Source organism: Euprymna scolopes, chromosome 22 (genome assembly GCF_053919585.1).
Source record: "Euprymna scolopes isolate OS-2025 chromosome 22, ASM5391958v1, whole genome shotgun sequence".
NCBI lineage: Eukaryota > Metazoa > Mollusca > Cephalopoda > Sepiida > Sepiolidae > Euprymna > Euprymna scolopes.
The window spans coordinates 20,126,988-20,143,441 of NC_136503.1; the positions used below are offsets into that span (position 1 = coordinate 20,126,988).

At 40.3% G+C, this 16,454-nt stretch overlaps 1 protein-coding gene across 1 annotated transcript in view; it reads right to left on the minus strand.

Moving 5' to 3' along the window:
* Positions 1-16,454, minus strand: part of LOC145243910 (intraflagellar transport protein 122 homolog) — a 166,372-nt gene that overhangs the window by 98,010 nt on the left and 51,908 nt on the right. Inside the window, exons 11-12 of the mRNA XM_080107019.1 lie at positions 13,899-14,036; positions 760-924 (exon numbers count right to left, since the gene is read on the minus strand). Coding sequence (XP_079963145.1) covers positions 760-924; positions 13,899-14,036 — 303 coding nt within the window. The remainder of the gene's footprint in view (positions 1-759; positions 925-13,898; positions 14,037-16,454) is intronic.

Consider the following 16,454-nt stretch of genomic DNA (forward strand, 5'->3'; position numbering starts at 1 on the left):
TCAAATCTAATGTCAACAAATTCTTGCTATAAACCACCAAATGCAGTTTGTACCATTGATCAGGTAATTAGTATTCCCACAGTGTTCCTCATGTTTTGGCTGGCAAACATTTCTAGCTCTTTATCATTGAGTGACTTTTGGTCTTGATAAGAATATGATACATCTTCTCATAAAGAGGCTTCGTCACATCTAAAATAAGATCTAAATCAATTCAATACAAACTAAAAGCGAGTCAATGCATTGAAGAGGGTTAAAATGTTAATTACTAAAGCATAAAAAAATAAAAATTCATAGCTTATCTGGAATGTGAATGTCTAACTTACTTATCTGGAATGTGAATGCCTAACTTACTTAGCTGTAATGTGAATGCCTAACTTACTTAGCTGTAATGTGAATGCCTAACTTACTTAGCTGTAATGTGAATGCCTAACTTACTTAGCTGTAATGTGAATGCCTAACTTACTTAGCTGTAATGTGAATGCCTAACTTACTTAGCTGTAATGTGAATGTCTAACTTACTTAGCTGTAATGTGAATGCCTAACTTACTTAGCTGTAATGTGAATGCTTAACTTACTTAGCTGTAATGTGAATGCCTAACTTACTTAGCTGTAATGTGAATGCCTAACTTACTTAGCTGTAATGTGAATGCCTAACTTACTTAGCTGTAATGTGAATGCCTAACTTAGCTGAAACAGAAATGCCCTACTTAGCTGAAACAGAAATGCCTAACTTAGCTGTAAAAGAAATGTCTAACTTACCTGAAACAAAAGTTCTTTTGTATTTAAGTCATATACAAGGCAGGTGTTCTGTTCATCAATTGCAGCCAATTTTGTCCGACTGGCATTCACATCAAGACAACGGATTCCAACACTTAATTTTAACAACTGAACTGGGAAAGGATTGTTCACAAAAACTTGAAACACCTAGAATAAAGGGAGATAGAACAAAAACATTCAAACATTAATAATTCATCGACACACAATGTCAGTGTTAGTATTTTGCATCAGATTTTGTAAAAACAAAGTGTAGATTCAACATCTCAAGCTGGCAGCTGAAATGGATGGGTTAAGCATGACACTATATTTGATGTTATACCATTCCACATTATATGTCTGGCTGTGATACAAATCTGCACAGAGTTATGGGGGAGAAGCTTTAGGAAGTATACAATCACTTCTTCATTGCTATTACTCTCATGTCCACTCTTACACAGAATGGAAGTATGTGTCAGGATATAATGTATAGATTACATAGAATTAGTTCTGGGTAGGACACAAAACTGGATCCTGTGTTGAGATCTCAATTAAGGAGTTTATAGGAGTAACACCTTAATACTCCTGTTATATATTGAGACCCTATACTAGTAAGTAGAGATTACACTAACTAGCATGAATTTGGGAAGTGTTTTATTCATTATATATCAGGTCAACAGAGTACTAAAGGGAAATTGACCCAGTGCCCCTAGCATAATTGATGCAAGGTTCAAAGATCAGCTCACTACACAAAACACCTAAGAAGCAGGTGTCAAGGATATTAGAAAGAAATGATCACATGTTCAAGGGACAGGACAGAGTTTCTCGGCAGTTGTGGTCATGGAAGTAAACAGTCCAGATGTGCCCAACAATGTAAGGATCTAAGTGAATTTTTTCCTCGAGACTGTCCGTTCAAACATTTTATGACAGAGTAAGAAAATTAAATGAAAAGGAACTAATTTTAGCCTTTTTTTTATCTCTCTTCTCCCCAATAAAAACTTTGAAACAACAACCAGTTTTCACTGTTTTCATAAAAGTTTTTTATTTGTTTGAATTAACAGCCAATCAACAACTGATCAACAATCACTAGACAACACAACTCTACAGTGAATGGCACATATGAATAAGTGATGGCTGCGCATGTATGTACAAAAGACTTATTAATTTGTTTATTCATCACTCAATAGTGACAACACACAAGTTTATAGTAATTGTCTGTATTTTTGAGATGAGTTGTTTTCATTGATTGAGATTGTCGGACTGACTTCCTCATCTTGGTTGTTATTGTCACAACGTTTCGGCCGTTTTGCCCTCCGGCCTTCGTCAGGTGAACGATTTGTTAGGAGTCTCGAACCCAACCCTTTATTATTATTACGGGGGTACCGTGTTCGGACTCCAGCTAGGCTTTGGGACATAGTTGCTGATTCTCTGTTTTTCAATGTTACTTTTTCACTGCCTTCGTTCAGGATTGAACTCAGCACCTTTGGGTAACTGTAAACTTTGATACAACGTCTAGGACCACTCGGCCATATGTCACTAGGACAATTCTTAGTTGGTTTTTGTTAATGTTAAACCTATGTTGTTATTCAAGGTTTTCTCTCTCTATCAGAGGTGTCCAAATTGCATTCAGCTCTATGCTTGGTTTGCTCAGTAGGTTGTTATGTCCGAGCATGTGAGCTGTTTCTTTAAGTTTTCTCACTTTCCAGTGGGTCTCTCTGTTTATTATTTTTACTTCATCCCATAGGGTGCGATGATCCCCCCTCTCCATCCAGACATGGTTGGCTATACCCGATTTTTCCGTCTCCCCTTTAGTTACCGCTTTTCGGTGTTCTTCCACCCTTACTTTAAGGGGGCGGCATGTTTCACCCTTGTAAACCTTTCTGCAACTGCATGGGATGGAGTATATGCAGTTTTTGGTCATGTTCTCATCCATGCGGGGCTTCACTCGTACCAGGTGTCGTCTGAGTGTTGACTCGCTTTTGAATACCGTCCTGATGTTGTAGGGGGCACATATTCTCTGAATCTTTTCGGAGATGCCTCGTATGTATGGTAGGCAGACCGTTGGAGGTTTTTGGGTTTCATTCTCCTCTCTTATACTATTAACACGTCTGGTGGATAGTATGCTATCGGGGTAGTTGTTACGACGGAGGGTATTCTTCAACCTGACCATTTCTTGGTGGTATGTAATGGTGTCGCTACTTATTGTCTCTGCTCGATGTTGTAAGCAGCGTGCGATTCCATGTTTGATACTGTATGGGTGATGGGAGTTGAAGTTTAGGTATTGTCCGGTGAAGGTAGGCTTGCGATATACGGATGTCTTAAACCCATGCTCTGTGCGTGATATGAGTATATCAAGGAAGGCCAGTTGGTTATCTTTTTCTTTCTCCATTGTGAACTGTATTGATGGTCTTATTGAGTTCACATGATCTAGGAGAGCCTGGATGTCTTCCTGATGGGGCCAGAGTATGAAGGTGTCATCAACGTATCTTAGCCACATGGTGGGCTTTAAGGGAGCTGAACCTAAGGCCATGTCTTCGAAGTATTCCATGTATATGTTCGCCATCACTGGTGATAATGGCGAGCCCATAGCTAGTCCCTCCTCTTGTCGATATAGGTCAGTACCCATTCTGAAGTAGGTTGTTTCTATGCAGAATGTCAGCATTTCCATTAAGTTTGGCAATGGTACACATGTGCGCTCTTCTATGGAGAGGTCCGCAGCTAGTTTGTCTTGAATTACTGCTAGTGCCTCACTAGTTGGGACTTTAGTGAACAGGCTAACCACATCTAGGCTTACCATTTGGTTTGTACTGATGGGTGCTCCCTTGATCAGTTCCGTGAAGTGGGCAGAATTCTTTACATGTGTTGCTGACTTGCCTGCTAATGGGTTTATTATATCCACAAGGTACCTGCTCAGTGGGTGGCATGCTGAGCCTCGGCAGCTCACTATGGGTCTGAGTGGAATACCGTCTTTGTGTATCTTGGGGAGACCGTACATATGTGGTAGCTTACTGTAATGCTGGACCAGCTGTCTATATCTCATCGGAGCGATGTGTTCCTTGTTTTTCGTAAGGATTTGTAACAGCTTTCTTTCGGTTTTCAAAGTTGGGTCCTTCTTTATTTTACCGTAGCTACCATCTGCGATTAGGCCTACTTCAGAATGGGTACTGACCTATATCGACAAGAGGAGGGACTAGTTATGGGCTCGCCATTATCACCAGTGATGGCGAACATATACATGGAATACTTCGAAGACATGGCCTTAGGTTCAGCTCCCTTAAAGCCCACCATGTGGCTAAGATACGTTGATGACACCTTCATACTCTGGCCCCATCAGGAAGACATCCAGGCTCTCCTAGATCATGTGAACTCAATAAGACCATCAATACAGTTCACAATGGAGAAAGAAAAAGATAACCAACTGGCCTTCCTTGATATACTCATATCACGCACAGAGCATGGGTTTAAGACATCCGTATATCGCAAGCCTACCTTCACCGGACAATACCTAAACTTCAACTCCCATCACCCATACAGTATCAAACATGGAATCGCACGCTGCTTACAACATCGAGCAGAGACAATAAGTAGCGACACCATTACATACCACCAAGAAATGGTCAGGTTGAAGAATACCCTCCGTCGTAACAACTACCCCGATAGCATACTATCCACCAGACGTGTTAATAGTATAAGAGAGGAGAATGAAACCCAAAAACCTCCAACGGTCTGCCTACCATACATACGAGGCATCTCCGAAAAGATTCAGAGAATATGTGCCCCCTACAACATCAGGACAGTATTCAAAAGCGAGTCAACACTCAGACGACACCTGGTACGAGTGAAGCCCCGCATGGATGAGAACATGACCAAAAACTGCATATACTCCATCCCATGCAGTTGCAGAAAGGTTTACAAGGGTGAAACATGCCGCCCCCTTAAAGTAAGGGTGGAAGAACACCGAAAAGCGGTAACTAAAGGGGAGACGGAAAAATCGGGTATAGCCAACCATGTCTGGATGGAGAGGGGGGATCATCGCACCCTATGGGATGAAGTAAAAATAATAAACAGAGAGACCCACTGGAAAGTGAGAAAACTTAAAGAAACAGCTCACATGCTCGGACATAACAACCTACTGAGCAAACCAAGCATAGAGCTGAATGCAATTTGGACACCTCTGATAGAGAGAGAAAACCTTGAATAACAACATAGGTTTAACATTAACAAAAACCAACTAAGAATTGTCCTAGTGACATATGGCCGAGTGGTCCTAGACGTTGTATCAAAGTTTACAGTTACCCAAAGGTGCTGAGTTCAATCCTGAACGAAGGCAGTGAAAAAGTAACATTGAAAAACAGAGAATCAGCAACTATGTCCTAAAGCCTAGCTGGAGTCCGAACACGGTACCCCCGTAATAATAATAAAGGGTTGGGTTCGAGACTCCTAACAAACCGTTCACCTGACGAAGGCCGGAGGGCAAAACGGCCGAAACGTTGTGACAATACAACCAAGATGAGGAAGTCAGTCCGACAATCTCAATCACACAAGTTTATGAGTATGCATTTACATGTAAAGACTATGTGAACGGTTTGTGTCGCTTGCGTGACACTGCTGTCCGAACTTTCACCTTCCGGTTACCACTTGACGCGTCTTCTCTCCACTCCAAAACGAACTTCTGCAACTTTAGCTTTTCTCTCCCCTTCACCGACTTTTCTCTTCTACAAATACAACTTCTCTGCTCGCAATCTAACTTCAGAATGCCTTCCTTCCCCAAATCACTCCTCTTTTATTTCCAATCAGGAGCATCTCATTTGCATACCTCGTGGTCACCCTGTAGGCATATAAAGAAACAGGGCAGCCATTTTTGTTTCTTTCTTCTTCATTATGAACACGAGGTAAGCCACACAAAAACGCGGTCGGTCATTCTTGTTTCTTTTTTTCTTCATTTACACCACACGCCCCCCTGATCTTCGAGATCAATAGGATACTTCGTAATCCTCCATCCAAGCAGGCCGCCTCCTCTCACGTCGAGGCCTCTGGGGGACAACTTCTCGGGGGTTAACGTTTTCAGGTTCACTACAACGCGGGCCTAAGTCAGGTAGAGCAGCATCATTTGCTTCTCGGTGGCCCTCGATTTCTTCTTCACTGCCCTCACTGCATACCGGCAATGTCACACGACGCAGGTCTAAGATATGCCGGGGAACGCCATTCACCATCACATTGTTCTTCGACTGCAATCCTGTTATGACCCCTCTTTTCCAACGAGTGGTACACTGTGCATTGGGGGGTTTCACCCACACCTCTTCACCTACTTTGATAGTGGCTTCTTCACTCTCAATTCCTGCTGCTTTGTTGCACGGATGCCGCCACTTATATGTGAAAACAGCCCTATGAGGCACAGTTGTCTCATCTTGTTTGGTCTTCGGCGAGATGTTATACCAAAACACCGCCTCTATGGGTGATACGTTGCTTTTTTCCGCAGCGGCTTTAAAGGTGCGATGATTCCTCTCCACTATTCCGTTGCCACTCGGCCGATACGCTGCTCTGAAAAATTGCCTTACTCCCCACTTATCGCACACCCCTTTAAAGGCTTCTGATCGGAAAGCGGGGCCATTGTCCATTAAGAGTTCCTCAACCGGCCCTCTCTCCAAAAATATCTCCTCGATGACCCCTCCGATCGCCCATGCAGCTTCTACCCTGATCTCTCTCCAGATGGCAAACCTTCCCGGTCCACAGTCGACCATCGACAGATACAATTTGTGGCGATAGTGTGTCATGTCAATGGCCAATCGCTTCCAGTCCTCCGCAACGTGTAGCTCTCCTGCTTCGTGTCTGGACAGTCCAGGGTCAATTGATTGGCACTCTCGACAGTTCTCCACCACCTCCCTAACCTCCTCCTCGGTGGTCTCCGGGTAAACCTCTCTGGCTAGGAATAACGTTCGTTGTCGACCAAAGTGGTGCATTTCGTGTGACTCTTTGACTTCTTCCCCTGCACAGCATACCGAGGAGACCTCCTTTCCCTCCTGCAGCCAGGCCTTCTTCACGCGTGTCATCGAATCCGCCTTGTTTTTTTCTGACGGGACCAACACAACAGATACTCTCAACTGGAATTCCGCTATCAGGTCGGTGAGCGCTCCGAGTCTGCGCTTGATCAGCATTTCCGCAGCACCCCTTGTCTTAACTCTCTTATTGCCAGTTACTGCCGACCGAATCCACGATGCTACCGTTGCCGAATCGGTTTTGACTTCAATTATTTTCAATCCCCATTTCAGGGCCAGATTGATTCCTTTTATAGCGGCATCTAGTTCTGCTACGTTGATATGGGAGAAGTCGTTGTTTTTTCTTAGCCACGCCGCATCCTCCACAGTTACACCTCCTATCTCTAGTACGACGCCCAACGCCAGGTTACTGGCATCGCACCAAACCACACCCGCGTCTTCGCCGCTGACATACCATTTCCTTTTCACTGGGTCCTCATTCCTCACTCTCACAATGACTTCTTGCAGCATGTTCATGACCTCCTTCGTCACACGGCCTTCCCAGTCATCAGTGCCTGTTTGTCGTTTAATAAAGCTGCATGCTATCCTGAGCCAGCCAGCGATAGGATAGTGCCCGACCAGCCTCCCGCAGACTGAGAAGAGTTCTCGCCTCGTCAGCTCAGATCCGACTTCGGGTATTGCATTCCCTCGTTCGAAGACAAGGCTGTCTTTTCCATCTCACCTTAGTTTCAACCCCAGCACCGCTCCTCCATCTAGGGCCTCTGCCGGTTTTGCGGTTAACCCATACTTCTCGACATGGCTTCTTACTTTCTCTGCTGTCACCTCTGCCTCCTCCACCAGGATGTCGTCAATGTACGAGCTAGTGGCCTCCTCCACTGTACAGTCTTTGCTCAGCACTGTCTTCAGTACGGCAGTCATAATTTTGGGGGCTGAACTCAGCCCAAAGCCTAACCTCGTCAGACAATACACCCGCCCCTTGTACCGGACCAGTTGGTACTGCCAGAGTTTTTCATCTACATGGATCTGCAGATATGCCGATTTCAGATCAACAATCTTAGTGGCCCGCCCCATTCTTCTCCATTTCCTCATGACATCCTCACATACGTCGATCCCCGTTCCAGTGTGGCAGGCTACGTGTCTGTTCAATTCCCTAAAATCCAGCACGGGCCTAATCTTGTTTTTGGTAGGCTGAACAACCGCCAGTAGTGGCAAGACTCCTTTTTCTTCCCCTGTCCACGGTTTCAGAATTCCTTCTTTTATCCACCTCTCCACTTCTTCCTCGAATCCTTTTCTTATTTCTCCTCGCAGGGTGTTTTCGTAGCAGCCCACCTTATTCTGTAGTTCTGGGGGCCCGGAGATCCATTTCCATTCCACCGTCCACCTCACGCCATCAAACTTCGCCAGGAAATCTTTGTCCTCAATGCAGCAAACCTCCGGTTTTGGGGTTCTGACAGTTCTATCACCTTCCACTCCTGCCATCCCCACTGCGCCAAGACATCCAAACGTCACTTGGCCCCCTCTTAACGTAGCGCTCCCCAGTCGGTTAATTGTACTCATACCTATAATCACGTCGACACCACCAACCAGATGATTCAACACTAGGGCTTGCAGTCCAATGGGCACCCCTTGCACCATTACTTCCGCTGTCGTCTCTCCTAGGCATTTCACATCCCTGCCATCCACGGTCCTAATAATCCTGGTTCCGCTCCATGACCTCGCGACATTCCTTGCTAACAGCGTTGTAGTGCAGCCTGTGTCGACAAGGGCTATGGCTCTCTTCCCATTGACTACCACCGGTAACCGAGGCAATGTTCCATCATGCACCATTTCCACACAGAAGGGGTAACCACTGGCGCAATAGCTCCCCTTCACTAGTTTCCCTGGTCCCGTGCAGCAACACAATAGCGGCTAATATGCCCCACTTGTCCACATCGGTAGCACGTGATCCCCGGTCTCGGCTCTTTGCAGTCCTTGATCAGATGAGGACCCTGGCACCGGAAACACTTGATGGCAGGTCTCCCCTCCTGTCGCCTCGCCGGCTGCCTCTCATTCAAGTGAGGCCTCATGCACATATTTCCACTCACAGCTGCAGCCACGATTGGGCTTTTAACATTTTTCACTAGGACTCTGGCGTGGACCAAGAGATCGTCCACTTCCATAGAACGGATCCCCGTGATTCTCTGCATGTTCGCAGAGATTTCCTCTGGGAAGCCGTTCACTAGGTACAGCTTTACCGTCATCTCCAGGCTCCTCCCCACGTAACCAGCCAACCCTGCCAGTCTCCTGATCTCTGCCGCAAAGACGTCAACGGACTCGCCGGTCCACCTCAAACTTGACAGCTTGCCAAGTGCTTCAAATGGGCCCTCCGCGAAGGCCAATTTCAGCCTTTGCTCCACTAAGGCAAGGTCTTCCTTGTCTTCATCTCGCATCTGCTGGTAAATCGTGAGGGCTTCCACCTCTAAGTATAGCGGCAGCAGGGTGACCACATCTTCTATCTTTTGCAGCTTCGCCACCATTTTTAATTTCTCCAGCCACTTAATCAGGTCACCCTCCCCAGTAAAGGGTCTCAACATCTGAGTGCTCAGTCTCCACTCAGCCATGTTAATTGCTTGATACGCCGAAATAGCTTGTCGGTTGCGTGACACTGCTGTCCGAACTTTCACCTTCCGGTTACCACTTGACGCGTCTTCTCTCCACTCCAAAACGAACTTCTGCAACTTTAGCTTTTCTCTCCCCTTCACCGACTTTTCTCTTCTACAAATACAACTTCTCTGCTCGCAATCTAACTTCAGAATGCCTTCCTTCCCCAAATCACTCCTCTTTTATTTACAATCAGGAGCATCTCATTTGCATACCTCGTGGTCACCCTGTAGGCATATAAAGAAACAGGGCAGCCATTTTTGTTTCTTTCTTCTTCATTATGAACACGAGGTACCCACACAAAAACGCGGTCGGTCGTTCTTGTTTCTTTTTTTCTTCATTTACACCACAGTTTGTTTAAGTTTGTTTCACATTTTAATAAACGAAATACTACATAGAATCAATCTTAGGTACAAAACAAAACTGTATTTTGTGGTAAGGTCCCAATTTGAGAGAAGTTTTAGAATTGCACTTATTTAGAATAACAAAGATACAGTTATGGTGTACCTACGTATTACGGCATGAAGATATCATATTCCAAAAATCACAAAAAAAGTGATCAAGTAGGGGGGAGGGTTCAAGAAAATCAAATTTTACAGTTTTTAGCGATTAAAAAGTTTTTTTTTTGTAATACAAAAAAAAAACTGTGTAGTCAAATTAAATTGTCATCTTGAACTTTGGCAAAATTTAAAACATGGCGCCAAGCATTTCTCCCATTCAGCTAGTCGTAAAATTTGATTTTATGAAATTTAAAAAACAAAAAAACTACTTGATCAAATTACATGATTTTTGGAATAGGCATCTTCATTCCATGACAGGTACGTACATCATAAAGACTTTTCTGCATTTTCTTTAGTTAAAATTTTCATTATAAGTGAAAGTTTAAACAAGCAATGATCTGGAGAGTCACACCATAGCACGATTACTTTTAGTTCCATTCTGAATTGAAGTGGTAGCACCTGTCAGATAGAATCTATAATTTACATGGTATTCATTTACAAAATGTTCAACTTTATGGAAAAGGCTCAAATTGGTGATCCTTTGTGAAGATGACAGATGACAGATGACAGTAACAGGTAGATTGGATTAGATGCAGAACTTCTACATCATACAATTCTTAATCTTGTTGCCCGTCTTTCTGGCAGTAAACAGTTTGACTTGAATCTTTAGATTTCTTTGAATAACCTTTTCAAGAATTTAATAATTGCCAGAAATATTCTTGCAAATCATAAAGTTGACCAATCTATTATATAAAAATATAATATATATATAAAATATATATATAAAAGTGAACGTGTGTGTGTGTGTACATTTCCCTATGCAATAACTCTGTCAATTTTCAGTCTACAGACTCGAAATTTGATATAGAGGGTACTGAGATTTGGGAAAATCTTTGTAAGACGTTTTCAGCCAGAAATTTGTCTGTTAAGGGGTCAAAGTTCAACGATTTGACCTTTATGAACTCTACCAAACTCCTCCGACAATTTTGGGTCTAAACACTTGAAATTTTAGAGATAGGCTCCTTGGACATGGATCTAACTTAATAACTTGATTTGAACCCAAAACAATAAATGTTAAGGGGTCATAATAGGGGTCAAAGTTTAAAAAATTGACCGCTTTTTTCTTTTTCTTTTTTTTGCTTAACATACACCTCCAAACACCCGGGCAATGCCGGGCTGAAATGCTAGTATTTGGAGAATAATAATATAAGGTTTCTCTTGTATGATTTTCATTTTCAAACTCATGTAACAAAGAAGTGCAAAAGTCAACCTCTCAAGAAGGCCTTCATTAATGACCTACATTCGGTTTGGTTTGATTGTTACATTTTTACAGCATATCAATCCTTTTCAGGTTATTTAATGCCAAATCCAGTAATTTTGGAAACGGGGTTTATACTTCAAATTCTTTATATATCTATATATAGATTTGTCAAGATTAACTGTGCATCACTCCAAAAACAGTGCTATATTTAACCACTTGACTAATTAACATTCCTGTCTCCTGTTCCAATTTAGGAAGATGTTAGTTGACAACGCATACTTGAACAGAGAAATAATAAATGAAAACTTGAAATACTAGAAGCATAACTAAAAAAAACTACTGTTAATAAAATAAACTTTACCAATAGTAATAACATTCTGAAATGTTTGTAAAGTTATTAAATAATTAATCAATTCAAAGTAACCCATAATTGCTATAATTGAGCCATCAAACTGATGTAATTGTACGTTGCTTTTTTTTTAAAAAACGGTTTTCCCATTTTTTCCCCACAAATTTCTGGGTATTATGGTTACTTTACTGCCAGTATCTATTTGCATTTCAACAACACAAGCGTTGATTTTTATTTTTGTATCTCCATTCCTTAATCCAGTATTTTGTATATTATCTTTCTTTACATTAAAAATTTGTCTATTTTCATCCCCTATTCTTTCAACATTTTTTGTTTTACATACTTCATTGAAGTGATTCTTTTTTAAACACTTTGAACATGTTTTTCCAAACGCAGGGCATTTTTCTTTTTTTCTTTCATGAATTTTTCCACAGTACGTACATTTTTTTTTTCGTTTCTACCGTATACGTGTCAGCCATTATTTTTTGTAGGAGTTTTTTTTATTTTAGCTGTAGGTATGTATTAATTCCTGCTGTTGTATAAATTCTAGACACATATTCAAGGGCATGTTTGTAAGTTGTAACTGTTCCATTAGCTTATATCTATGTGCCGAATTATACATACCTTCAATCAATCTTAGTTGAATTAAGTCTTCTTCTGTTGTCTGTTCCTAGTTTTTCAAAGTCAGTATTTACTCGCATTTCTTAACCGGTGTAAATATTTTACTATCGGTTTATCCACTTCCTCACCCGTACTGAACTTATATTAAGAACAATGGCATCCACATTGTGGCCAAGTTTCAGGAAAATCTAATGAATGGATCAAATGCTATGGGATGGGGAGTATCATTTTTGGCCATTTTGGGGCATTTTTGATCTCTTTTGAGCCCCTGGGGATGCCAAAATCCCAGTGTAAATGGATAACGGTGCAGTTTCAGACCTTAACACATGTATATTTGAGTTGACCACCATGAAAAACCACTATATAGTCAGACATATAAAAAGAAATATGAAAAGAGAGCCACAAAAGGGGACTTTAGTACTAAAAGTCCCCGGGGACACGAACCAGAATTTTGCCAGGGTCACCCAATACTGGATTTATATTAAGAATAATGGGCTCTACATTTTGGCCAAGTTTCAGAAGAATCTAATGGATGGATCAAAAGTTATGCGGCAAAACATGTCATTTTTGGCCATTTTTGAGCTCTTTTGAGCCCCTGGGAACGCAACGGAAATTTTTCCAAAACAATTTTTTTACTGTGCACATCTATTTAATGAAATACAATTTGTGGCAAAATTTCAGGAAAAAGTAATGGACGGTTATCTGGCAATCATCCAGAAAGACAGACACGGATGCCACTGAAAACATAGGTCCCTCTCCGATAAATCGAGGGACCAAAATATAGAAAAAAAATTTGAAATGAAAATTTTCCTTTATTCAAAAAACAAATCAATAGATTGCAATAATGATGACCGAATTTTGTTATGTAGTTTTTGCTTATTAACCTATTGAAACAGTGGGAAATCTCAGTCTACTTTATATACAAGAAGACAAGCATGCACATGCAACAATAATCATGGAAAAAGTTTATCTGTTAAAAATATGAATAATGATTGATGTGAATGCATGTGATAACTATATATTAATTACAAGGTTTAGTTCTAATATTAATTAAAATATTTGAAGGAAGCTTTGTATAATGTATAAGAAAGTTTTTTTTATAATGTTATCAATAGGTTTAATACAATCCATATTATTTAGATTCTTCAGATTACTGTTCTCATCTTAAGTGTTATTTGCATAATGTTTCAATCAACATAACCTCCGACCTTCTTCAGGTCTATATTGTTCAACTCTAGAAATCTTTCTGTCAAACTCAGAAATCTTTCTGTTGAACTAAGGAATCTGCATGGAATTTCAAACAAAACCTTTAAATTACTGCAGGGAGGGTAGCATTCTCTCGTTTCATCAGCCATGATTGGGTAGAAGTTCTAAGTAATTCACAACTGTATTTTTGAGCATTGCACACACTGCGAATTAAACCTTCAACCACTACAAGATTGTAAAATACAACTGAATTTTACCAAGCACTTTATCCACTATGTCACAGGTCGTGGTTTACATTAATCAAAACGTTGTGAAAATAACACTCAAGATGAGAACAGTAGTCCGAAGAATCCAAATAATACAAATAATCCTTATATCAAAAATTCAGAAATGAAAAGTTTAATACAGGCTTTTTATTTTATTAATCAGTGTAAGCAGGTTGTTTCTGCGAGTTAAAAAAGAAATAGAAAAGTCTTATTTTGGTTTTAATTCTGCATTTTATTTTCTTGCAAAGTTAAACTAAAATGAAAACAGGAAAAAAACAAAACTAAAAAAAAAGGAATCCAACTTACATGACCCGATTTCAAGCCCACCAATAAACCTTCTTTACCAACAGGTCCACCAGTCACTTTAATATATCGAATTTGACTCTCAAGGGCCCACTCCTTTTCTTTGACTCCTTGTAATGTAAAACACTGAAGAAGTTTACCCTGAAAAAAATAAATAAATAAATAAATAAATAATAAAAAAAAAAAATCACGGACATAAGCCAATATGTCCAACTAACAATTGCCATGACTCATAATACACTACCTGAGAACTTTTTGTTTAACTCCTCGACTTAACAGTGAGTAATTTTCTAGGACATAAGGGGAACCCATCTTCTTTGCAGCAACCTTTGCAATATCCTCAATGTATTCATTCCAATTCATGTTGCCTGTGAATGGTAAGCCAAGGAGTTCGAATGATTAGCACTCGGGTATGGTGTTATTAGTCATGGCTATCAATGGTTGCTTATGCACTATCTCAAAAAGAAAAACTTTAAATCTTCATTTTTTTAGGGACATGTGACATGACATGCAGTTTAGCTATAATTCTGGCAGCAACTGAATTCATTTTTAAATGTTCAAATCTCTCTAACATCCTATGGTCAAGCTAAAAAATTAACCGTCTAATTTTCTTATGAGGTTCAAGATGCTTCTTATATATCATCTACAATTAATGATACTATATTAAAAAAATTACCATTAAACAACATTCAAATAACGTTTTAATACATATTGAAATTATCAATGCAGTTACTCTGTATTTATTTGCTACTACGAAAATGATTAATTTCAAAAGTTTTTCTACCACATAATCAAAATAAAAAATATTCCTGTTAAATATGCTCCACAGTTTTTTTTCTTTCTATTCTATATATTATAATGTAATATTTTCAATATTACACAAAAAAAAAAAATCAGCATTTTTATAAACAAGCACTTAAAGAGTACTACATTAGTACTATGAGTATTATATTAAGTATTAAATTAGGTGTATTATAATTTTCACAACTGTTTGACACATAAAGTATGCAAAGGTTACTTCATGCTAAATTTGGTACAAATTCTGCCAACAGGTTTGGCATCTACAAGTGACATGCATCAAAGCACACACATAGTGGAAACGCTCAATAATGAAAATTATCAAGGATTCCCTTAGACTAGGTGTGGTGAAAACTGTAACTTACCTGAATAGCACGAGTTTTGTGTTTTTTCCAAAAAGTTAAAATGCCGACGTCGCATTTATATGTATGACGGTCATGCAAATTTAGAGGCAAGGGAGTTTGTTGAACGGGTATAAAAGAAGAGAAAAGAACCACCGGAGAGTGGGAAGACAGCGTGTTTGCATGTCGAAATGAAACTATTGAAACTAAATCAGAAAAGACAGAACAACAAATTTGACTCGGTTCAAATACTGTAGAAGCTATTTTGGCCTTTTATATCACCTTTCAGCCATGGAAACCAAGATGTTTGATGTCCGGTGGATTCCAGAATTTAGTGGTGCTGCCGCTGATATGCCCATTATCGAGTGGATTGAAAATGTGGAGCTTGAGTATGAGTTTTGCACCATGAAAAATGTTGAGCGTGTCCTGCCATTGAGATTGTGAGGTGGAGCTCTGGCCAAATACAGGCAACTTAGTATGGAGCAGAAAGCGGATGCAGAACAGATCAAGCAAGCCCTTATAACCGCGTATGCTACTGATGCATTTAATGCATATGACCAGTTTGTCACTCAACAAATTCGTCCTAACGACACAGTGGATGAGTTTTTTGCTGAGCTGCGACACCTGGTCCGGTTGGTTGAGGGACTGTTGTCCAAATGTTGGCTAATGTGTGCATTCATGTCTGGACTACCGCAACATGTTAAACATGTATTACGTGCCTCATCCAGGAAGGAAACAGTGAGTGCGGAACAACTGTTGACCCGAACAAGAGCTATCATGATTGACCACGACAGCCCTGCAGAATTGGCTGCTGCTACGTCTGTCAGATGATCATCTACAGAATCAAATGTGCACTGTGATGATGAAAAATTTGTTTGCTGCAGGTGTAGTGGTCTCAACCACTTGGCGAAGGCCTGTCACATTGTAAAAAGGGTCTGTCCCCTTTTTCATATAAGTAAAAAGAGAGAGATTTAGTTAAAATGAAATAGAATAGACAAAATTCAAACCTCATAATTTAGGTTTAGAAATAGATTACGAGAGAGAATTAGAAAATGGAATGTAAAAACAAACCATTGTTTAGCTTAGAGATAAAATAGTTTTAAGAAAAGGAATGTGCATTTGTCAATTCTGTTATGAAATTGAATTGAGGAATGCAACTATAGGATAATTTAATAAACATGTTTTAACATATTGGAAATATAGGTTACTGGAAATATAGGTTAAAATTCCTTTTGTAAACAAAGGAAAATGTTTTGGACACACATTTTCAGAACACGTGAAAGAAGATACATGTTTTAACATGGGTATGACGTCATGGAAGATGGGAAGTTCTTGATATAGTTAGAAGCTTGAGAGTTAAGCGAGGAGAGTCTGAGGACGACAGACAACAGTCTGGAGTCCAGGGATGGACAGTCGAACG